This window comes from Pezoporus flaviventris, unplaced genomic scaffold (assembly GCF_033815535.1).
Source record: "Pezoporus flaviventris isolate CSIRO_AGI_PZ_B2104156 unplaced genomic scaffold, CSIRO_AGI_Pfla_v1 ptg000070l, whole genome shotgun sequence".
NCBI classification, from domain to species: Eukaryota; Metazoa; Chordata; class Aves; order Psittaciformes; family Psittacidae; genus Pezoporus; species Pezoporus flaviventris.
The window spans coordinates 2,663,017-2,689,469 of record NW_026892618.1 but is presented as its reverse complement, the minus strand read 5'-3'; the positions used below and the strand labels follow the sequence as shown (position 1 = coordinate 2,689,469).

The 26,453-nt window shown below is 37.1% G+C and overlaps 1 protein-coding gene across 5 annotated transcripts in view; it reads right to left on the bottom strand.

Moving 5' to 3' along the window:
• Positions 1–26,453, bottom strand: part of PACSIN2 (protein kinase C and casein kinase substrate in neurons 2) — a 56,645-nt gene that overhangs the window by 20,462 nt on the left and 9,730 nt on the right. For 3 of the 5 annotated variants that reach the window (XM_061472091.1, XM_061472090.1, XM_061472093.1), the window contains exon 2: positions 4,235–4,346. In XM_061472091.1, coding sequence (XP_061328075.1) covers positions 4,235–4,294 — 60 coding nt within the window. In that variant the 5' untranslated portion in view covers positions 4,295–4,346. Of the gene's footprint in view, positions 1–2,474; positions 3,511–3,557; positions 4,187–4,234; positions 4,347–26,453 lie in introns of those variants that run through there. The other 2 variants (XM_061472095.1, XM_061472092.1) reach the window with 2 other exon arrangements.

The window sequence follows — 26,453 nt, the reverse complement described above, 5'->3', positions numbered from 1 at the left end:
CTGCTATCCTGACTTTTGGGCTTGGGCTTTGCTTTGGGGTTTGCAGGGGTGGGGGGAAGAAGAATGGGAATGCATATGATAGCATCCATATAACTCATCCAAACTACATATGGGACCAATTTCACCTTTCTGAACAAGATGAAACTCTTATCTTGCTAGTGGATATCTCAGCAAATACTCCAGAATGCAATGAAAGCCATGTGCTCCGCACCTCAAAATGCACACCAGGTCCTGTCCTCCAAGGGCCAAGTTAAAGGCTTAAGTTCATAGAGCTAATGCCAGCTGTCAGTTTAGCAGCTATTCAGAATGGCTATTTTCATTTGAGTAAGCAGGTGTTTTTACAGGACAGTTAAATAGCCCTGCAATAAATGGAGGGCTCATATTGCTGAAGCTAGCAGAAAATCAGGGAGAGTAAGGACGCGCATCTAGGGTATGAGTGGCACACAGCCTGTGAGGGACCTACAGTTCATTAGAAGTAAGTGCTTCCACAGGCAAGGTAGCTGTTCCTTTTGATGTCTTACTTTGCAGGATACGCACACACTTCTACTTTGATCTCTAGGAACACTTACTCATCGTTGTTCTTACCTTCACTGGCATCTGAGTGAACGATAGCATTGGTCTCTGCTTGCTCAAGGCATTTTTCTTTTAATATGACCATAATAGTGATCAGCAATCATAAGGCCAGAGCCAAACCAACCAAACACATCAGAAAATTGGCCTTCCATTCATTAATATACCAAATTCTTTCATATGCATTTCAAAACTACTTCAGTAGAACAAAGACAATAGGGTTGTCCATTTCTTGTGTTTTACTGAAGCAATGCAATTCTGGAACCAGCAGTTCCACCACAGTCTGGTTTTGGATGCAAGTGGCACAAATGATTATGATAAACTAACATGTATTTATGGCAGTCATGCAAATGCTTTAAGGGTCCATATGACAGATAAGAAAGAAATACAGGGGGGTTCAAATTGCATGTCAAGATCCAAATTTTCCACTTTCCCTTGGAAAAGTTGCTTCTATCCTGCTCCAGGCTATCAGCAATAATCTTTTGATTACTCAAAGCCACCCTTGTCAGCTAAGCAACACAGATGAAGGTATTCTTTCTTGAAGCATGTCAACAAGACTACTTGGTTTTAAATTTCTACACTAAGAGAGAGCCATAAGCTTAATCAGATACATCAAGGTACTTGTAGGCCTGTTAGGAAAATGAACAAAGAGAAAGAAACTTCCATTTTTTATGTTAAGTCATTACTACAACCCAAACAACTCCTCCACTGTTATGGTTGCAATTATCTTTCAGAATGTCTTCTTATTTTGTAATCCCTTGCTCTCTAAGCAACCCTACGTGAGAAAATGTTCTCTGTCTGCAAAAGTACTTTTATTTGGTAAACAATTGGACAAATTAGAGGAAAATAAAATACCTGTCCTTCTAAAAAAGATTTATCATCTTGCTAGAAGACAAAAAGCTTTTAGTAGTTGCTTGGGTTAACTAAATGCAGAAAAAAATGCACAATTTAATTGTGAAAGCTGCTTCTATTTCTGTTTCATGCTAAAGGACTACATATAATTCTGAAAGCCTCTTTTCTTCAGCTGGATCAGCTGTTCTGATCAAGATACTATTCAGGTCTTGTCCTACCCAAATTTTTTGACATAGATCTATAGTAAGTCAACACCAAGAACACAAGTCCAAACAGTAACTTCTCCCATTCCCTTTCAACAAGACAACTATTTCCCAATCACAAATCTGAACCTGATAACAATATCTGTGCAGTAATAAAAAAATACTAGGATTTAAAGGGAACAAATTACTATTCGCATTGGATTTCAAGCACTGAGCTTCACCTCAGTGCCAGAACTGGAAGTTTCCATGAACAGTACTGAAATAGTAACCTCATAAAAAAAAAAAAGGCGTTTCATAGATGAAGTAACCTGTACTGACTGCTCCATGCACAGTGTGAACGTATGCAACCAGACAAGGTTAGAGCAGCAAGTTTAATACTATTCAACCATATAATATAGATTCACATTTGTAAGCGTGAGCAAACTGCTAGTAATTGTCTTACAAGGAACCCTAGCAAAGGCAGTGATAACTCCAAAAGAAACCAAATGCTTCTAGAACTGGAAAGCTGATTAAAAACCAAGCGGTTTATTTCCTAGAGACAACGTTTTATGAATTTTCTGTCAAATGCAATGGCAAAAACTTTGAAGTTGGTTCCTCAACATTTTATTAAGAACAGCTCTGATCAGCTCAACAGAACATCAACATTCAAGAAATACAAGCAGTTTAGTTTCAAAGATATGCAGTGAGCAAGAAACAGTTTCCACAGTAAGTTCTTCAGATGGTTCCACATCCAGCCACCTCACCCTTTCCTAAATGTCTTTCAATAAAAAGATGGGGTTTGCAGCACACTCCAAAAGTAAATAAATTTGAGCTATTTTGGAGCCTTAGGGAACAAACTCAAAAGCTCACCCTGCCAGATTGTCTCTTCTGTGCCATGGCCAGGTTTAAATACATTCACTGCTTTCAGCTGTGGCAGTAAAACACAGCAAAGTGGCTTTCAAAAAACTACAGGCTGTCTTTAAAAACAAATGAAATACCTATTGCATCAGGTATCTTAAAAAGCATCTGGCGAAATGGTGAGAATGACAAAATCTCCGGTAACAATACAACTTCCCAATCGATTAAGAGTTCTTCACTTCCTGTTACCTGAGGCCGGAAGTATTGAGACTAGCATTCCAGAGACACCGCATCTTTTCTAATCAAGTCAGACAGAACATGTTGGTCAAAGCAGTTTAGTTATCCATTATGAAAGATTAAGACTGGAATTCAAAGTTACAGTCTTCAGAAACAGCGTAACTTATTCAGAACATATGGAAAAAGGACATGTTTTACACTAAAATTCAGCCCACCCAGAAAGCTGCCTCAGCATAAAACAAAACAGAATAGCTGAAGTTAGAAAGAACTTCTGAATATCATCTAGTCCACCCCCCTGCTCAAAGCAGGTCTGATAGGTCAGATTGCTCAGGACTATCTTCAGCTGAGTCTTAGACACCCCCGAAAGCAAAGGTCCCACATCCTCTCTGCAGACACACTACAGAGTACCCTTACAACAAAATAGGTTACGACTTAGAATTCAGTTATTTCTCAGTAATTCAGTAATATATCACTTTATAAATAGGATAGACACATTTAATACGATAGTAAATATGTCTCCTCAAAAAAATGTTAGTTGTCTACTAAACAAGAACCTCACTGGCATTAGATCTTTTAGATAACGTATCGAAAAATAATGGGAGATCTGCATCAAAACACAATATGCCCTCACTGCCACCAACACAGGTTAGTGATCTAGGAAAGCCTTCATTTCAAAGGTAGCACAATGTTAGGTCACCAAACCCAGATGTCTTACATCGGTCTCTGATAACAGAAATATTCAGACACTTTCCCCCTAGCCATTTTCATATTTGCTATAAGAGCTCAAAAGAGCTCCCAGTCACATGGCAGAAGTTTGCCCTACTGAATACAGTTCATCTGGACAGAACTGGTACTTACCTCTAATTATGACAGCACTGACACTGTCACACCTTTCTTTTTCTTGCAACAAGCTTCTTTTTTTTTGTAAAATGCTTCCTGCATTATGAAGTTTGCTCTCTTTAAAGCTTAATCGAATTATCGTAACATCTGAAAGCCTTCTTCCAATTGGGGCAGCACAAGCTACTGATACTACAATGTGCTTTGTATTATCATTCTGCATGCATGCTCTTACATTGGGATAAGCGTAAGATATTGTCTCTCAAAGTTTATACTTATATCTAGACAAACAGGAGACATGCAGTACAGTCACACACTGTATTTGTAATTTATGCATGCTTACAGTAGCCTTTAACAGTTAATTTAGCTCTAACATTGATTAGTCAACCCTCTTGGTCATTTTAAAAACTACTCACCCACAGCTCTCTTCAACAAGTGACACTGACAAAGGTTCAATTCCGAATGGCATACCCTATGCAAATGGATGATTCTCAAGTTTGGGCCAGTTAAAAACCCTTGACAGAACTAGGCCAAAATCTAAAAGGTCGTTTCGACCCTGAAGGCTGTTTCTGCAGATCACAATAACCAAAAGAGACTTCTATTGCAGCTCTTTCCACAGTTTACAATGTACAAAATACATTTTCTATGATAATAGTAAGACGTAAAATAAAAATATTGTGATAAAATATTAGGGTTACCTCCCAGAAGCTATCACTAGAAACTTCTACTCCAACAGAATCATCATATGAGCCAGACATTTCTATGTATGGAGAGCTTGTAAATATTCAGATCTTAAAACACTTTCAGAATCTGTAAAGAGAGAAAAAATATTTATGAGCATTATTAATGAAAAACAGTTATCAAAAGAGAAATGAAGTTAGGTAACATCCTTCAATTTCTTGATATCTAGGTATGCCAAATAAAAACAACACAGGGCATGCAGATAAGTGCATTTCATAACAGAACACTGTTCTACCACACAAGTTCTTGGCTCTTGCCATCATCGCATTTGTTGTCCAGAACGTGTTCAGTCCATCTGTCTATACAACATTTCAAACTGCTGATTTTATTTTGTCATAAAATTTCTTATTATAACAAAAGAAAAATAAAAAGATTTGCAGCATGATGCTTAGTCGGTAAGTATTCCATTTCAAAGCATTCCAGAAGAGGCAATCAATTGACCTTCGCTACCGCTACCATAGCCTGCACTGATTCCTATTCCTTTTTCAATCCTGTTATATCATTTAACCAAATGCAAATATTTAAGGGCAAAACAACTTGCTGCTTTAAATAAAAGTCCTCTTTCAGAAGGAAGATGTTTTATTTCTGTAAGAATTTTAGATTCAAATCATCCACTTGAAAGCCAAGGGCATCTACAAATACAAAACAGAGCTTCCTTCACACTGTAAAGCAAAACCAACATGAAGAGCATTGCAGCTATGTAAGTAGCAGGAGACAAGACCAGCCTCCTTCCCCAAAGTCTTAGTACAGTTTATGATACTCAGACAGCCTGTTATCTCACCCAGCCAGCTGTGACTAGATCTCTTACTGAGCTAGTAACCGAGCTACTTGTCATCTTCTTGCCACAACTGTTGTGCATTTTAAAGCAGATAATGGATTGTAAATGATGGTATGATACACTTATATACTGTTCCCACATGTGAAAAGTTAAAGGCTGCATGACAGAAGGTCTCCTTGAAGCTGACAACTGCTTTGCCTAGAAGTTCAAACTTCCACATGCAGTTTTACTGAATTATGTGACATGTTACCATACTATTTATTTTAGCATTTATCTTTTAGTAAAACAAACAAAGGGGGGGGGGAGGATCAAGTCCAAATTTTGATCTTTATTAAAAGTCATTACTTTAACAATTCAGACATTCTCACTTATACAGACACAGCTGCATGGAAGAAAAACATGATCTATCCTCATCAAAAGAGGTGACTGTAAAATACTGTTTATGGGAAAAAAAAAGAAAAAAGAAAAAAATTAGGGCTCCCCTAAGCTAACATTTAAGGTGAGTATCAAACCCAGTACCAAGGCAAAAATTCAGGCACATCCACAAATGTGGTTTGTGCAGCAGAGACAAAAAGGTAGGAGAGGAAGGAAGCAGCTGCTTCCCACAACACACACATGCAAATCTCTGACTCATCTCTACAGATACTTCATCTGTAGAGTTCTCCTGTTTAGATTTCTCTTATCAACTTTGCTACAGCTACTGCCAGGGTTAAGTAGATTTTAACACCCCTTCTAGGAGGGGTATCTTCATCAGTAGGATGTAAGGTGAAACTCCCTCTTTTTTGCCCTATGAATTTCCTTAATGCCTCACGTGGTTTCCCTTAGTGCAAAAGGAAGAGCAGAAAACATCTACAAATCTGGCCTACCTTCCACCCTAGCGGTTATAACACACTGCTGACAGAAACAGCAGTGAAAGCTTCCACGGCCAAAGAGAATTTAACACTAAATTCTCATTTCTTGGACACTATGAAAATAACTGTAGGCATACACTGCTTGTTTGTACCAAAAACTAGCTACTGAAACAAAACAGTTGTTTGGACAGTTACAGCACAAACAAAACAAGACTGCTCGGGCTGAGAAGACAAGCTGTTTCTCCTGAACAGTTTTTCATCCAATTCATTTCCATAATGCAATTCACAGAAAGCTTAAATAACATGAACACTGAATACAGAACTGAAAACTACACCAGGAATATCAGTTGTTATATTTTTATTTTGAAATGATAGTCAAAAATACAGGAATGGTTCTGCAAAATGGCAACAACTAGAAAAGATGATCATCTATTGCGACAAAGAGTTTTAAAATGCCAGTGTAACAGTTATCTGCTTGTTAGGTTGTTAGTAACTGCCAAAAAAAGCCCCATTTCCACCTGTGCTTTTATTGAACCAAGAGTGTGTTAAAACACTACTCAATTGTCAGTTTCTCAGCATTACATCTTGACATGGAATGTGTTTTCCAGATAAATTTTGGCCCTTGCAATTCTAACACCACACCAATGTAAGCAAAGATCACATTTGTAAGCATTTATACTTTCCAACAGCCTTTCACTGACAGAATTAAGCAGCACAAGGAGGAAACAAAAGTGTGATAAACTTCCAACTAGTTGGATGAACTCAAAAGAATAGTTTAACATTAAACAGCCTTTTCTAAGGGTTTGTTTGTTTTAAAGTTTTCACAAAAATATAAAGTTACGAAGTGGTATCTTTAACCATAATTTCTGGTGTTTTATCTGATCAAAGGGAGACCTCAAGTTTAAAGACAAATTGTTAGATCAATAAACATTGTTTGCTAGATTCTGTAAACTGTTTGTGTTTTCTTGCCTTTTTCCCATTAAGGCAGCACTAACACACATATCACTCTCAAGCCAAGCAAGCTGTGGAAGCAAGTGTTTGACCAAGGCATGCCGTGCAGAACAAGGGGAGGAACAAGATGGCAGAGGTTCTCAGGAACCATTATAGCTGTTTTTCTTTAGCACACCGAAGTGTTTACTACCCTTTGAAAGAGATCAGGCAGACAACTGCGGCGTTCAGTGCCTTGGAAAAAGAAACTGTATGCAAAATTATAAACTTAAAGGAAAATTTCAGCAAGTCACCCATCCTCCTCCCCAAACCACACACGAAGTATTTTTGTCCCTCCAATTACAAAAACAAACTGGAGCAATAATACAGTGTCCACACACTACACCACTGCTGGAAATTTAATCTGAAAAGCTACATGGGAAAACTGGAAAAGCTGAAACAGAGGAACATTTTCTTAAGCGAGAGTACAGGTTGTGGGGACTTTTTCTTAAACTTTTATTCCGCCTCAACTAAAACTGCATAATACACAGAGCTATCCTTTTTTTCCATAAAGCATGAAAATGATCAGCACTCAGGAAATTCTGATGGGCTTAAGGTTTTTAAATGCCAAATACTATGCTGTGAGAAAGTATGAGCAAGCGTATTTAGGGAAATATTATGAAGTCATAGCAACAACTGGCACAAAAAAAAAAAAAACACTATTTGTACAGCACTACTTAAAAATAAACTGAATACTGAGATAGGAACATTAAGCAGTATGAGTCATACTACCCTCATGAAATAGAACTATTACAGCAGCCAGTCCTTTAGCACATTTTTTGTTAGGGCTTGGTTTTCCCATCCTTCAAGTGAATTTGTAGAGGTTTCACAATGAACGTTCACTGTACTTTGATTTGCAGGGTCTTCCATTTCACTATAAAAAGTAAACCTATGAACAACTAGGCTGTTAGTATGAAATCTGGGAAATTCAGACCAAGATTACAAAAGAGGAGTTCTGCACAGATTCTCTCTGCAAATGATCACCTGCATCTTACAAAGCTGGGGGCTCTCTGGTCAGCTACATTTCAGCAGAATGAAGAACTCCATTGGAAAGTACACTGCCAACACCTAGTTCCTATAGTTCCAGAGCAGTTTAGCTTCATCCACTCTGGCCTTTATCTACTCATTCCACGACTGCAGGCCCAACTCTTCAAGAGTACCTATACTGCCTTTTTCTTATCACTCAACCACCTGGCTGAGCAAGGAGCAGTGTGCTCTAGCAGTTTCCACCCACCTTCATAATGAAGGGTAAACCAGCTTATCAAGCAGGACAAATTATTACCAAGCTTGTGTTAAGATTTACTTGAGCAGGTGCATCAGTTTAGGTTTTCTTCCACACAGCTGCCAATTTTCACAAAACTGGTAAGAAATGTGTATCTATTAAAGATCTTCAATGAACAGAAGTCGCCTCTGGATCATGCTCTGTGCCTTTTCTTCAGCATGCTCTTGGCCAACACGAATGAATCTCGTAACTAGTACTTCTCAGGGTATTTTCTTCCTCTGTGTCAAAGAGCTTTGGAATTTCCACTGAAGCCCAAAATCTCAATATTTTATTAATCATCAAGTCCAAAGGGGTTAAAACAAGTTTTTACCTGTGGCACCACAGGCACATAGGCCACCATAGGTGAAGCAGCAGAGAAAGCTTTACCAGTTCAGAGCCCTTGTTGCCTATTGTCATAGAAAGTCCCAGCACACACCAGCTAAGAGAACTTATATAGGCTAAAAATAACCATGAAGTCCAACTGGAAGAAGTAACTGTATACTAAGTGGAACATGCTGTAATAGCTACAGAAACAGTGCAAACAAGCAAGGCTCAAGTTTCTTTACTTAGTGATTTTTAAGCAATTTTTGTAAATTAGGATACATTGATCTTGGACACAGGAAAATTGATCAATAAATAAATTAGAGGTTGTTTTTTTTTTTAAAAAAAGCTTCCTCTTGAGGAACATACTAGCAATGCTATATGCTAGAGACCTTGAATTTCTTCTCTACTGCTAGTGTCCTACAGTGTGAAAAGAATTGCTATAAATATCCTGATGGCTTAACACATAAGGATTTAAAAAAAATTACTAACTAATAACGAGCAAGCAGCCCTTCAGATACCAACACAAATACATCTGAACAGAATATGCTGCCTCTACTCTCAAGAAGCTGGTTTTGCTGCTGTTACCTTGAAAGCAGCATACAAAAATCCTTCCTTCCTTCATGTTGAAATACTTGATTTTGTTTTCACTCCCTTTTTCTTCATGTGTCAGGTGGTAGAGGTTACCACAACACACAACCTGCACAAATCTACACAACAAATGCAGACTTTTAAAACGCTAAAATAATCCAGTGAATCCCAAAGCTTCTCTTAAAGTATTGTCTAACAGGAAGAGGAAGAAAAAACACTTAAAGATAACTGTTTATGCTCCCCAGCCCCCAGTAACAGATTAACTTGTTTGATGAACACTTACTGTGAAACAGGTAGGGTTGTTTGTTGAAAGACAGATTTTAAGATTCTGAACCTCCCTTGGAAGATGCTTGTTTTGGTTAGATACCTCATTATAATTCAAAAAGATAGTATTAAAACTTAAAAAAAAATACACATCTAATTAAGGTCTCAGCTCTGCTTACTGAATCCTATGATAAGAAATAACAGATTAAGAGTCCAATATTCTAACACAAAGAATGCCTGCAGATAAAACATTACTTCAATACTTGAAACCAAAAGACAACACCACACAACTTTGACCTGCGGGCCTGATCAACATTTCCCAATACGTACAACCCAGATGACAAACAGGAGACATGATTCCTTGTTCCTTACTTCCAGAACATCACACTTTCTAGAACAGAAAGAACTGACAGAGGTCCTCAGTGTCAATGTGACATAATACTTACCTCTTCCAATGAGTCTCTGCTGTACAGTGGGCTTCTTTAAAGCAAAGCAGTCACTAGTACTATGGGTCTAGGTGACAAACTGGTCTAACCACAGAATAACAGAATCATTCAAGCAGGGTCAGGCCAGGTTGCTCATGGCTCTATTCAGTCAGGCCTTGAAAACCTCCAGGGATGGAGGCTGCACAATCCCTCCATACAACCTATTTCCATCTTCAATTGTCCTCAAGGTGAGAGACAGAAGAAAATAAATTAATCCACACTTAGAAAAACAAATGATGTGTCCAGCTATTAATATTATCCTTGTGCTGTCTCTAAGGACTCTACAGAAGCAAGCTCACAGTCAGTCTACCAGCATCTAGAAGAGAAAAGCAGCTGGTCACATTACCTTTTAAACTTATTTTTGTAACACCAGGACTTGTCAGTATGGATCTGACTCAGCAGGATTCCAAAGTTTCACAACTAGGGAGTGAAATACTTATGCATAAGGACACCACTCAACTTGGATTAGCTGCTCATAAAAACTTTCAGCTACACTATTTTCCCTTATTACTCAATGAGGTCTCAGGTTTCGTTCCCCACAGAATAGGAAGGAAACAGGACTTCATTGTACAGAAACAAACATATCCTATGCTTTAAGTGCAAACTATTGTGGTTTGTTACAAAGTGTAGCTACCATGAATATGCTGTACCTTGTATTCCCCGTTTATACAAAGCAATTTGACACAGTTTCCTTATCTATTCCATCCAAAGAACGTGCTCTATAAGAGTTCCCAGTTTCTTCATGGTTGCAATTTGTTTACCCTTTGCATAGAGCAAATTAAGTGACACAACTTTTTTAGCAATATTATGAAATCACGTACCAAAACCTGTTAAGAATCACAGCTGTTGACACTGAAAAGTCCATAAATTAATAGAACAAATAACTACAGGAAAAAAGATCACTTTGGTTTACACATTCACATGCCACCAAATAATTCCAGCCCTTATGTGCATGGAACAAATGCATCAAACCATGATTATTCACCACTACTCAGTGCTGTGAACTCTTCTAATTGCAATCAGTAGACATTAGTGCATGTTATTAATAGAAGTCAGACCTTAGACTTTCAAAGACAGAGTCTCAAACCAATTACTTTGGCCTAATTCTTATTCTTCAATCTATAAAATATGGAGAATAGCACCTTTTTTTAGAGATTTAAGAAAATCCCTTAGTCTCCACCAAGAAAACAATTACAACAACAAGTACCAGAAAAAGTCCATAAAAGGAAATTGAATCACCAGGCATTCAGCCTGGATGTTAAAGTTAACATGTGCCAAAGGACCTTCTGAAAGAAGCTGACAGCAACCCATTTGTTGAACCCTATATCCTGAGCACTAAAAGGAAGGAATCTAGGAAATACATGCTGTTACAAACTGTCTAAGCTTATTTCCTATTAGGCACACTCCTCTGAGAACTGCAGCAATATTTATTCTTATGTTTGCTAGTTTGAATACTCGAGTACGTTGCCACCTGGGCATTTTTCAGTTACCAAACAACAGAAAATGACATTAAATAGTAATAAGCTACTAGGTCGTACAAGTGATTCATAACTGTAAGATAACTAGAGATTCCTTGCACTTCTGTGACCTGGAGGCTGCAGGAAAAAGAACAAGCAGCAGCCAGAAGCTGATAGGAACTGGGAGGGAGGGAGGGGAGGGGCATATGAGCCACCAGGGCAAGAGGGACAATGATGGGAGTGGGGTAGGGGGGGAGTCACCTGGCTTCGACATAAGGACAGCATGCTTCTGGTGAAATCAAGCTTTCTTGATTAAATAGTTTGTGAGGATTGGTTTTTTTTTTAATGACCATCACTGCACAATGTTAACTGGTTAAACTTGGAAGTTGATTCCCATGAACATGTTCTGATACGATTTTTCCTGTGCCTTAAATGTCTAAGGAAAAAATCAATTGCAAAGAAGTCTGAGGAATTATGATTCATATCAACAAAAATGCAGACTTTGAAGATTAAGTTCAGAGCCCTTAAAATTATTATTTCAGTGACAGAAGTGCACACTATTTTCAACTCCAGCTGAAGTACCACTGAGCAAATCCTCAGCTTTGCAAATTTAGTTCCACAGGTGACTAGGTACTGCAGGAGATATATCAAACTACTGACTCAACAGTACAAGCATTTAAGAATAATAAAACTTAAATTTCATTAAGTCAAAATTTTAGCATGCCAGAATTTCTGAAGTACTGTTTAGTGCTTTTTCCCCTCCTGTATCCCCTCTTGTCTGTAGCAACCAATGAACTTCAAGTTATGGATTATTAAGCATCATACAAATGACAGAAAAATGCCTGCAGAGATTACATGGAGTACTACACAGAGACAATGAGTCATCTTTTGCCTTTCCAACCTAGTACTGAAGTCATGCTTGTTGCTAAAGAATATCTCCATGAATTTAAGTGTCATTAAAAGGAAAAAATGTTATTACTTTGAGTGTTTTAACAAGGACATACTTTTGTATGTATTCTTTACTAAAAACTGTGCACTTGCTTTCATAGTTTGGGAGACAGACATCATTTAAAATACAAGATACTGTGAATAAAACGTGATACTTACTGTGTCCTCAAGTAGTGAATAAGATCTCAAATTACTTAATACACTGCAAGGTACTTCCTTCTGTATCATTGTTAGGCCTATGCAGAAGGCCAAAACAGGACCTTCAACTCAAGATGAAGACAGAAATGAGGTGTATTAACCTTTTTTCTAACATGGGAGCATTTTCACCTTTCATTACAAATTTTAAATTACGGATAGGTTAAGTAGGTTTCATCCATTTTCTACTTTTCAAAAATGTAATATTTTTGAATATCATCCTGTTTTAAGAAAGGAAACGTAAACAAGTTAAATGATCGTGTGTGCATAGCTGCCACAAATTCTGTCAGAAGTACGAGAAGAATATGTAATCCAAAATAAAGGTTTTATGAAATATACCATATTCCCAGCACTTACAAAAGCTTCAGATATTCATTTAAGAGAAACTTTGATGATCTTGCCTAACATTTGAATTCTGAAACAACGCTTAGGTGATTCTTCTCACACAAAGGAACTCCAGTTTCAACCATTTTTAAAAAACCTCAGTAGTATCAGTATTTACATACAGAAAGAGAGCAGAAGACCACCATAGTTAAGAATTCAACCATGTCTGCTAAAAAGCAATTGAAGTGTACCTTTTTAAAAACACACCCTTATGTTCTCAAGGGATAGCAGCAATACCATTTCAAAAGTGTAGAGGCCAGGTTTAATTTTCTGCTTAAAAAGACAAACACCAGTGCCAAGCTATGACGTGCATTTAAATTAACCTGCAAGACAGCCATTAGGGGTTCTGAGCAAATTTATCTAGCGCTTCAGCAGCCAAAAAGCTTAATTTTCTTTTATAATTTCCCTCAGTAGTGTATGTGATGCATACACAGTATAAAAGGAATTGTTAAATTATTATATATTAGACAACATAATTTGTTTCATAAAGAACTCAAATTAACCCTTATTTAGTACTTGTTTTTTAGGTTAAGGTATTCCACATAGGTTTTTAAAATCTTACATTAACATTACTTTTAAAAAAAAAAAAAAATCTTAAAATTAAGAGAAATCTGAACTCACTACAGAAATTAGCTGGAGCCTAAGGATCAGCTATTTCATTTTACCCAACTGGAGAATAAAAACACCTCATCTGTTCGTATACTATGTGTCGTGGTTTAAACCGAGTCAGGTAACTTGTTCACTCACTCCCCCCTCTTCTTTCCCTCCCCCTACTCCCCGAGGGACGGAGAGGAGAATCGAAAAGAATGCAACTCCCACAGGTTGAGATAAGAACAGTTCAGTAACTAAGGTATAACACAGATCACTACTGCTACCACCAATAATAACAATGATAAAGGAAATAACAAGGGAAGAGAATACAACACCTCACCACCAGTTGACCGATAACTCGCCCCCCCCAGCCCCAACCAAGCACCGACCGATACCTCCTCCAACCCCGCAGTCTCCCAGCCCTTCCGGCTAACTCCCAGTTACATCCTGGGCATGACGTGCTGTGGTATGGAATACCTCTTTGGTCAGTTTGGGTCAGGTGTCCTGTCTCTGCTTCCTCCTGGCTTCCCCTCCTCCCTGGCAGAGCATGAGGCTCACAAAGTCCTTGGCCAAACCAAAACATCGCTATCAGCTCTGTTCCCAGGCCGAAAGTCAAAACACAACACTGCACCAGCTACCAAGAAGGAGAAACATGACTGCTACTGCTGAACCCAGGACACTATGCTCTAAAAATTACTATCTTCAATTTAGAGTAGCTTTGACAAGATACAACTCTGTATAGTGTGTTTCCTGAATCAACAGCACTTCCTGGCAAATTAATTCTCCCTACTGAAATCGTTCTTAGCAGCACTATTTTCGGCATTCTCCTGCACAAGAAAAAGGCAAATTTAGCAACACATCTGAAGCTGAAGTCAGGGTGACCTTGATACAAGAAAAGAAAGTAGTTACTAAGTCACATGAAAAGGTCCAAACCATAACCCTTATGTCTTCGCTTCTGTATGTTGCAGAATATGTATCTTACCACAAACTCTTGTATATTAATCTGTAGCCACTGAAGGAAGATAACTGTTCCCCAAATTCTCCCTCCAAATTTTTCAGACTGGTTTCTATATTAACTGCTCTTAGAAACATAAAGGAAACATTGTAAAATAATGGATTTTAAAATTAAAGGACTGTAATCAGGATAAAAAAAAACTACCAAAAAACACCAAAACCCAAAATAAACTCAATCTGAAAAAAGCCTGTCACAAGATCATGTTATAATGAATAAGACTATTACATTGTTTTGCAAACAGACTGATCCTGGTTTCAATCAATATTTAGTTTTTGAAACAACCTCCGGAGGTGTGCTGTCCTGTTGAGTACTGAGTACTACCTGCAGATTCTTTGGGCAATAAGGAAAAATGCAAGACAAAGTAGATTTGAATAGTATTCTTCATTGACATGAGGTACAAAATCTAACCATAAGAATTCTCCTGTTCCTGTTGAGATGCACAGAAAAGCAGAGACATAAGAGAACAATTTCAGAGTAGACTGGTCACAACACACTTGTGTTTTATGTTTTAAACCTGCAACACTGGTTTGTGTTGGGTTTGCGCTTTTCATTTTGTATAAAGAAATTTCCCATTCTGAAGACATGCTGTTTGAATTTGAAATCCAGGAAAGGGCTGTATGGTAGAGCTGTAAGGCCTACACATTGTGCTGTCTAGCATAACATTAAGTGGTTGTTCTCTAATTAATCTTTAAGACTTATTTCTTTCAGAGCTTTAGGTCTTCCTAATCAAGGAAAAATTCACATTAACATTTTCTTCACTGTAGAAAAAAAGGCATACCAAAATTGGCTTCAAGTAGATTTTGCCAAAGCAAACAAAAATCCCACCTGAACGACTAAAAATTAAACAATTAAAATAGCATCTTTGATCTTTCAAGTTTAAAAAAAAAAAAAAAAAGAGGTTTCCATTATTTCTATTTCAGCAATTAAAATGTTAAAGTGCGGGAAAAACTTCAATATAATTTACTAATTTCAGTTTCATAGTGTTCATGACATCACCCACTAATTCACAAGTCAAAGCCTCCTAAAAGGAAACTAATCACAATATTCTGGCATTCTCCCTAAATAAATATGCCTTTAGGTTTGTTTCAAAGAAGCAGGAAGGGGACACAAGACCACATGCCTTCAATTCGCAAATTATACTCAGTAGTAAGCATTTAGTTAGCAAGTGTTGTGCAGAGGAGTAGTAGTGATGTATTCTCCAGCAGAGAAAACACAGAACAGCATTTACAGCTGCACTGACAGAGCAGCTGCATAGAAAGCTGACATGTATACAACTGTTCTAAAATGGCATATAATTAAGAAGCAAAATAGAATGTTAGAAGAAGCACTGCCTCAGACATCAAAACTTTCTCAAGATAAGAAGTGCCATGTGGTCCTTCTTCTGTGGACACATAAGTACCACACAACATGAACGCTGGTGTACTTGAAAACAGAAAATAGGAAATCCCACAAAAGTACATAAATAAAAAGTAATACAATAACCATTCTAGAAAGAAAGATGCGTGTTTAAACAGCAGACTGCAGGAGCCCAGAACCATAATTTCAAACGCGATCAAACAGTCTTAAATTCAAACATCGCAAAATTCTACATTCACCTGGCCAAAACAAAAAACTCTCTTATCATCTATCACATGGTATAGTAAATTTTTGGTAGGAAAAAAAAAAAAAGCAACTATAAGAGTTCTCTGGCAAGTCATTCAATATAATGCTTGCAAAATACTTACCCTAAAAGACATGCCTTAATTCACCTGCATTTTTTTCTAAATACAGCGTTCAGCAACCTAAGTGCGTGGATAGCTGCAGTACCTGCACAGCTTTGCCTAACCTCAGTTTCCACAAACAGAATTCTCTCATCAGAGCATACTTCTTCATTTCCTGTGGGCTGATGAAAACCTTGTAGCTCTAGCTAAGGTCATTTATTACCCCCCACACCCACTGCAGCACTCAAACCAACACAAGGTTTTCAGTCACACACATTTCTAATGGTTCCATATAGCTGTAAAGTCAAATATTCAGATATACTATAATCTTTAGGAAAGACCACAGGTACCCATATTAAGGGAAGGTATTTTTAGTCATACAGCTGGTTCGATGAAGAGCACTGTTTTTAAATACCTCAGTGAAACATGTAGGCACATTTTGCAGATGCGTCACTTAGGAAACAGCTGTGGTGCTCCGGTGTCTCATAGTCAAAAGCTGTAATTTTCCATCTCAGGAAATATGGGGCTGTGATGTTAAGTAATGAAATACTGAGGTGCACTGAACAGAAGCACATCTAAACCCTTAAATTATGGTGAAACAAGACAGTCTTCCTGAATCTAAAGGTTGTACTGGGGAGCTACTGTTCTTTACTTCGAGAAAGAAGCAGGTTAGAGACCTCATCTGAGCTAAACCTACCCCTGGGACTGTCTCAAACAGATATTTGTTTCCAAAGACTAAAGGACTATCACATACTGTAATATATGTACTAACAATGTCAGCATGTGTTACCTTGTATTATCATTAGAGAGATACAGATGATTATGCTTGGCAGAAACTAGTAAGCCTGATTGGGGCAGGGGAAGCTAGCTGCACAGGTGGACCCAGGCAAACCTGTGCATTTTCAAGTGTAAAGTTAATTTTTCTGTCACTTTTTTGAAATGAAAAGAAAAAAAAAACAAAATGGGGAGTGATAGTTTCGTTACAACGGAAAAAGTAAAAGGCACAAACAAAACTAGATTTTCCTATACAGTTGCAGATGACATTACTGAAGACGATAAAGACTACAAGACCTAGTAAAATAACTCAAGTTTCTCAGACCACAATGTGCTCACATTATACTTAAAACAGTGCCAAAGCATCACATTTCACATAGATATCTCTATAGCTGAATAGATTCTCTACTAGTCAAAACTGCCAGCTTTATAGGATAGCTACTCAACACATGCACAGTAAAAGAAATAACATTAACACCAGAAACATTTTGCTAGTATAGCTTTTGTTCAAGGGACCAACCTAAGCTAGTACAGAACTATACCCTAGGACCCTTACTAAAGCGGAAATGAAATAATTGTTGGCTTAGTTCAGAGCTGTGAAAACAGCTCTAAACAGTAGTTTCGATTACTACCAATTCTTTCTGCAGCCATTATCCCCTCACTCTCCTTCCTCTGCTGACAAAAAGCAGGGCAAATCATCATGCAACACTGCTCAATTCTCAAAATACATCCAAGGGTAGTTTGAGTATTTGGAGAAAACACTACCAATGTAAAAACTGCTAATGAAGATACCCGTACAATTTAAAGCAAAATTTTTGTCTGTTATCACTGTCATGTAAGCCTTACACATCAGCAATGTCACTTCTGCAACTGATACAGAATTTATACACCTCTGCAGAATGCAATTCATAAACGTAGACAGAAAACAACAGCAGGCACACTTAGCTTCAACTATCCTTCTTTCCTGTAAGTTAGACAACCAATTATTCTTTTAGGAACAAGAAAAGATCTGTTCAAGTGTTTCAAAATCAATGCTATACTGTAACAGTACAAAAGACCATGTGACAGTATTTTATATTTCAGATTAAGTAAGATTAATTCAGATTTTAAAGCAAACTGAATCCAGCTTCTAAAGAACAGTTAGGAGCATTTAAATGGTTTGCTTGTCTTAAGGTGGAGGAGAAGGCTGCTTAATACTTAGTTTCATTAACATGGCCACTGAAAAAAGAAACTCTTGAATTGTGTTTAAACAGATTTTCAGCTCAGTGAATCTGAGGTAAACTTTAGCCAGGAGTCCTCATGTCTCTAGGCAATTTAATTTTCTGGTCCTGAAATGTCAATTACTGCAACAAGACCTTTACTTACCACTCAGTAATCTACACACGAGGGGCTGCTGACCCATCAGAATTAAATATTCCCTAAAATTTATTTTAATAAATAACAAACTGACTCCTTCTCATGTACTAAACTCATTGGTCTAAGCTAGCTGGAAGTATCACTTAAGTATTAAGGTCACTGATCTCATTTTATGGCCTTCCTTGTATACATAATTTGACAAGCTAAGCTAGAAGTTCTTTCTGTGCGTGTGGGGGGGTTTGTGTTTTAAAAACCACATGCAGTACAGTTAAACATATTTTAACCCTAACATAACTGAAAATCTATAAAGTCTTCAGTGTGCAAAACAAGGCACTGCTTTAAAAAGCTCATATGAGATTGAGGTTAGGCAAAAAAGAATGTGGAAGTTTATCTTGAGAACCAAAGACTTCACTAATCTTATTAAAGGTTTAAAAAAAAACCCAACCAAACCAACAACACACCCCAAAACCCCCCACACACAACAGAGTGGCCAGTCTTCCTCATGATTGTCAGAGATCAGGATATACATTATTTGACCTTATACAGCTCTCAAACACAAAAAATCAGTCAAATGTAGAATCCCTAAATGCGATAATGTGAAGTGAATGCTTAATTTGGTCAACTAGCCTCAGAAATCCTGACTGGTCTTTTCTACCCTTCTCCTGCTTTTCAAGAAAAGGAAAGTTTTTTATGCTGTTTTCAAGTAATGCTTGACTGAAGTACAAGTAGGTCAGCCATCTACTCTACAACCTAATCGGACTGAAGTTCAAGGAAACTGGGACAAGAGGCCCCAGTAGCTACCAGCTCTTGCACTTGCAATTACCGATGTGTTTTTTCATTTAATAAGGCTGTGCCATCACTGACTATGGAGCATTAAACAACAGCCTTTGACCTGCATCTCAGCAACAATTTCAGAACAGATTTTAGTGCTCTCTCAAGATTAGAGTCTGAAAAACCCTAGTGTCAAAAATTCAAACATACAAGACTACTTTTTAAAATATATACAGTCTAGATCCAAAGCAGATCAAAGTATTGAAGCCCAGTCACTAAAAGCACGTAATACACAAATTACTTTTTCTGTCAAACACGCTCCTGAGTAGTTTCAGCATTTTTAATGGTTCCACAATGATTCTTAAAACCAGAATCAACTGCTACTAAATGTAGAATTATACACCTTTTTTGCTTCATGCATTAACTTAATCAAAATTCATCTCAGTAAGCTCTACACTCACAAACCAGTGGTATCCTAATAATCGTAACAGCTGAGAAAAGAAGGCACCAGTAGCTTCAGAATAAAGAGATCAAATTTCTTAAGCTATTTCATCTACTGCAAATCAGTCTACACATTGTAATCAAACTGAAAAACTGCATAACATTAGACTCCAGAAAGTCTGGAGTCATTACACTCAACTGCAACATCCCATCTTCAATTAAAATAGAATTCAATTGCTATTTTTGCATGATGCATTGTAACATGAAGCAGTCAAAACAGAAAAGGTTAGTATCATGGAATAAAATCATTCTGGAATTAAAATATCAAACTTGCACATACACAGAAAGAATGGCTAAAGTGAAACCTCCAAAATGTACTTCATGCATAAACCATATCACTTATATGCACACACATAGAGAAAACCAACCAGGAAAGGAAAATTATTCTCCTCAGTATTACAGAGTTTTTGTGCCATTAGCCTAAATCTACGCTTAACACACTGGGAATTTCCAGCAGTCGTATAAAAGGTGCCACCAGGGTCCACCTTCAACTCAAGATTTTACTAACTAGCTAGTGTTCTTGTGCTTATGAATTCAGCTTGAATGTCTGAACAGATTACATACCACATTTGTCTTCCAAGATTTGAATGCACTGTAGTTGAGCCGACAGCTGGGATGGTATCACCATGTTTATTTCAAAGCTTTGGGACTGGGCAGGGGGACAATGGCATTCAGACAGAACTGCACCATGACACAACAAAGGCAGGGCTCCGTGTCACTGGGCACTCTAATATCTCAGCTAGAGTTCTAGAATAGTTTGTGGTTACTGAAATGAGTCACCTGTCTACATATGGCTACGTTTACAAAGCTGTATCTCCATATGGCTCGTCAATTAAGAGGTTGAGCAGCAAAGGAACCAAAAAAGAAAAACATTGAATGGTTCAACAGCTGAAACATCTGCAAGTTGAAAGCTTCAATTAAGCAGAAATGCCTTAAAGGTATCACTAAAAATAAGATTTCTATTTGACCAAATATTCCCCAAGAATAAGAAAAGCAAGCTATGTGCTTACGCAATGAATAATAAATTTCACATTTAACTATCGTTACCATGTGGTAGTGGGAAGAATGGAAGAGGTATATAGAACTTAAAGATACTGCAAAAAAAGGTTAGACAAGACAATGAAGAAAGTGTGGCAAGTTTATATACAAAATATAATATTTACAAGTAACATATAATGACCTTTTTCATAATCATACTCTTTAGTGTCACAGGTCAAGTCAAGAACTCTTCAGCTGAGAGCACCTGTGAAACAAACACAGGCATTTTCCATTTCTGGGTCTGAAGGCTTAAAGCCTTAATATAATCGTCTGACAGAAGCACCATTAGAAAAAGTAAGCTTGCATCTAGAAAATCTTTCAAAACATCTTCATTTCTTATTTCTGAGCACCATTTTTTTATTTTCATGACTTCAAAACACAATAGCTTTACTGGAGAGGCAGACATTCTCCCTGTAGTCCCTTGCATAAATCAGAGCAAACTGCGATCTGCCCAAATAGCAAAGCATACCAAATCCAAGAGGCTTTAGGTTGACAAAAGCCCAACTAGACCCAGAAAGCTAATGTCAGCTCTAGTAATAAACAGTACTCATGATAACTCCTCAGTCATTCATTGTAAGCTTTCTTGGGAAGGCCAGAAGTTTCTCTAACTTGCTAAAAGAATCCCTCCAGTAATTACAGCTATGAACCCAGTAATATTTCTTTTTAAGAGAGGCAGCTCAATACCTAAGTGCCACCTTGACACAGCCAAGCCAAGTTTCAGACCACTGTTGTCTTAAAAAGCAATCAACTGTCCTGACTCCTATAGCTTAAGGGTACAAAGCACTCAAAAGAACCAAGTAATTTCAAATGTCTTTTTAAAAAATACTTTGGGGGATGTATATTTTGATTTACTAAGGTTATTCCAAAATAGAAAGTGTTTCAGATGTATGTATACTTTAAAGAAAAAGAACACTAAAAAGCGGATGGTGAGTCTAGCTGTAAAGTTTTTCTTGTCATTGAGCATTATTAACTTCTGGTACAACAACCTGAAAGGTCCACACATGTGCTCCCGTAGCAAAGTTTCTTTCTTTCCTTTTGCAAAAAGAAGGCTGCCCTCCCAGCAGAAGCCTGAATACTAATACTTGTTTAACTTGAAATTCAGTTTATATTGAAAGAACCTGTACACAGCCCATATCTGAAAGATATGCTTCAGTGAGGCAAAATATCTGCATATCTGATGCATCAGAGCCACCCAAAAAAACCAGGTATTATACTTAATTGTATTTTACCACATCTAAAAACCCAGCATTAATAATGTGCTATATAGCATGTTTGAGATTAATAACCTTAAGTTGATTCCTTAGACAATATGCAATTATTCTGTACCTTGCAATTTATGAAACTAAAAATTAAATTATGTCCAATTCTAACATCTTAAAACAATTTGCCTACCTTTTCCCCTTGTAACTGCTAAAAAGAAGTTAAATTTAAATAAATTAAATAAAAAGGTACTAGGAAGAAATTCTTCATTATGAGCATGGTGAGGCACTGGAACAGGTTGCCCTGAGAAATGGTAGATGTCCCATTCCAGGCAGTGTTCAAAGGCCGGGCTGGATGTGGCTTTGAGCAACCCGGTCTAGTTGAAGGTGTCCCTGCCCGTGGCAGGGGGTTGGAACTAGATGGCCTTTTAAGGTTACTTCCAACCCAAACCATTCTGTGATTCTATGAAATACTCAGTCATTTCATAGGAAGAGAATGCTTTATTACCAAGTTTGCATTTGTCACACTACCTTAAAAAGCCTATAATTTCAACAGAAAACAACAATTTGAGAGAAAGGTGGCTAATGTTTATTGATCCCTTCATGGACTGGTGCCTGCTCACTTAAGCATTGGAAACACCTTGCTCCATTTGACTCAGACAATCAGTGAGCCACTTAACCATGACAGAAGACAGTCTACCAGACACTGTTTTTAAACAGGAAAGAAATCCTCTTCCTTTCAGCTTCCCAGAAAATCAAGGTAAGGTATATACACATTTTTAATGCTACATTTGAATGGGAAGTCACTACAATAATTTAGTAGATTGGCACAAGATGAGGATTATAGTAAGGGTCAGAGGGATCCTGAAAACACAACCAAATTGATGAGGCTGGACTACTCAATATGTCAAATAGGTCTTCAAAGAGGGTTCAACAGCCACACTTCGCTACAGTAATCAATTCCCATAAGAAATATTTCAGCTCAATATTTGTCAATTTATAATGATCACAGAAATGACATAACAGCCCAGCTTAGAAAGAACCTCAAAAAAAAAAAATCCAGCCTTTCCTAGCAAATGGAGCCTAGATGAGATTGTCTAGCACCCTTCCAATTGCATCTTGAAAATCTTGTCATGGGAACTCTACAATCATCTATCAATGCACAAGACATCTTCAAACATTCAGCTTCCAAAAGACAAGAACTAAATCAGTCACAACAGCACCGTTCTCACAGCCAGTTACATTTCATTTGTTTACCTCCTGCGTACACACACAACTGTAGTCCATCTTTCTTTTCTTTTTATGCTAAAGTAGAAGGCTACACAGTTGAACCTTGCAGCCAAAGCCATTAACTAATCCCTTAACTATGAATTTTACTACTTGAAGAAAAATGTCACAGTAACGTAACATTTCTCTGGTACAACACAGAAAATGTAAACTATACCCAGTTCATGTAATGATACAGGTTTTCCTTTATAGGCCATTTTGTATAATGTAAATTGCAAATAAACAAGAAACTAACACTTTTAAAGAACATTCATTTGGTAAACACGTATTCAGCAAAACAGTTTTTGTTCTGAGCTTGTTATGTCTTGGTAGAACTGCTTCTTACCATATGAATATACTTTCATTGTAACATCCATTGGCATGAGGTTTGTTCTTTTTATTACCCCTCTCAGTATTTGCATTGTTATTTCATATTATTCTCACACAATTATTGGATATTCAATTATCTGATCTTGTGCTTAATCATAGGCAATCCAATATTACAATTCTCAATGCAAATCACAAGAATGAGAAGAGAGTCCGTAATGATCGATTCCCAACTGCATTCCAAAAAAAGATAAAGCTCTAAACCCCAAATATTTCAGTTTTGGATTTCTACCACTGGCATCTAAAACTCCTTTCAAACGAAGGCAGCTATTCTTTCAAAATGTTTACATGTTTATTCTCATTTTTAAACAAATTAAAGAATTCTAATGGCATCAAACCAGTCTGAGCCTAGCTAGTATTTTGTTACAGTACCGTATCCACTGGTGGTTCAGCTTGGAAGGCCTTCTGTAAAAGAAGCTGCAGTAGTTAACACAAAAATCTTCAGTTGCTCTTCATTCTCAGGCTCCGAATAACAATGCCTGGCACTAACAGGAACAATTTTCAATTGCAACAGAAGTAGTGTTATGTGATACCAGAAAAGGGGGTTTTCTAAGTTCTCCCTGCTTGCTTGTATATAACCCTACTGTACTAATCAAATAAAGAAGTTACTAAAGATAGCCTTTTCAACCTAAAACTAGTGCAAAGAAGGCCATTCAAATGGATTTAGTGCTGACTCACAGTTTTGACTAAATCCTAGCAAAACTAACACTGAAATTAGTTTTACTAACTCTACATGATACCAACAGACAGACACAAAATGCAACACCACTGTCCATTTCTAGTCTCTGGGAAAGGTGTAAATCAACAGAAGCTAGCACCAATATAAGTAAAATAGGTAGAAAGGTAGAAATCCAGCACTTTTGCCTATAAAGGCACTGAAACCCTATTCAAATTCTGAAAAACTCTACTCATCTTTTACTGCCCTCTATTTCAATAGTAATATTCCAATAATTTATTCAACAATTTCAGGATCTGGATGTAAGTTACCATCTGAATTCATTTAGCTTAACACCGTAATGACATATCAAGTTTTAAATTCTAGACAAAATCAGAAGAAATTCAATAACAAAGAAAGCAGATTTTCAAGTAGGTAACTTCTCACTTGCCTCAATATTTAAGTTTCAGTAGGCTAGCTTCAGACAAAAATTTACGTTGTTTCATTTTCATTTTATGCATTTGACTAGGTACGCCAAATCCCTACTTGTACGCGTCTTTCACCCAAGATGGTGATTTTTCTTTCCGCCCCCCTTAAAAGAGAAAAACTTTGCTAAAGAAAGTTGGCCAACTCCAAAACAAGATTTAAAAATGTCTTTTTAAGCTTACGTAGTTAAGATTTCCCACATCCCTTTCAGTATTCACAGCTATGCAGAGCAGTTAAGCACTTGAAATTGGGTAATGGAAAAGTTAGATGGAAGACATGACTTGCATTCCTTCCTCTTTTAGGGCAGATACTATAGCCAGATTGAGATTTTTTGCAGTACTCCAAATTTAAAACTTGCACGGTGACTCTGATGTAAATGACTAGGTGCAATATGCTATTCTTTGCATATCCAAATAATTCTCATGACCCAACACAGCTGCATAACTAGAGAAAGTAGCTCAAATTTAATTCATTCTGGAAAAACAGACCCATGCTTTAAAGAACACTGCAGAGGTTCCTGGAGAAACAAATTCAGGCACAAGCATCCTCTTACTTATTACATAAATAAATAGGACAGGCAGCAACTAACCCTCAACGGGTATGAGCTAGTGCTCCCTGTTCAGAAATTTTAGACTATTGGTAGATAATGAATATAGCCTTAATAGTACTCACAACAGTGACAAAGCAATTGAACAATAGCCGCAAGTTTTACATTGCTTATTTCTTCCCTTTTGCGGGGCTAAACACTGCCCAAATCAATTACCATTGCATTATAAAGTGTTTCACAAGATTTTTATAAAAGCCTTTTATTTTTCTGAAATGAGATTACAGAACTTTGTTCTGTGTTTGCTGCAATAAAAATTGATTCATGTGACCTTTTTCATTCACAAATTCAACACACATACTTATAAAAGCATGTTTATAAGACCTTCAACTTTAAAGAGCCAATTCGTACAACAGCTTTTCAGATTATTTTTCCTATCTAATAAATTGAATTCAAAATGTAATACACTAGCCAAATCAGACACCAACACATCCCTGAAAATGAGAAATCTCATTGAAACTTTATAAACTTCACAGCTGAACTACTAACATAATTCACAACAACCTCAAAAGATACGATACTGGGACAGCAGTATTCATTCAAAAAAATGCAGTATTTTATCCATATGTATGAAATGAGAAATAGACACTGCATATGCAAAAAAATGCATTAAATGTGCACAATGAAAATACATTTTGATGTACTTGAAGACATCAAATCTGTTAAACTCTCTCTGTATTTCCTTGCTATGCAGTAAGATATCTTGGAAACAGCATAAAGCTTGCTAAAATTATTACTGTAAAACTAGTAATTTTGTTCAGCAATACACTGGTAAGCATTATGTGCTAAATTTAGCACAGTTTGTCCTTAATTAAACAAAGTGTTTCTGCTATACCTAGTAACATGTAGAAGCATATGTGCTTCCCATCTAGCCTCTGATGCAAGAAAGGAGAGGAGGGAAAACAGGCAGAAATATCAGATCTCCAATTGCACCTCTAGTTTCTCTACGGGGCTAGTGAAAAACCTAAGCCAATGTATGTTTTGAGAAAGTGAGACTATTTTATTAGACTGATAAAAATCTAAAGCAAATAAGCTATACATTGTCTTGCATAACCTAAAACAAATGCAGAATTAATGCATGATATTTATCTATTTGCACGTATCAGTCGCTGAACTGCTTGTTACTGATGTACAATGATTAAAATTGCACAGCACAGATTTCACTCACGATACCCACAGAACTCACAGAATTTATATTCTACCAGAAACGATGCAACAGCCTGATCTAAACCAAGTGCTAAAAATAAGTAGATACAGACAAGACCCACATATTGTTCTCTGATACAGGGATACTACAAGCCAAAGCAGAAG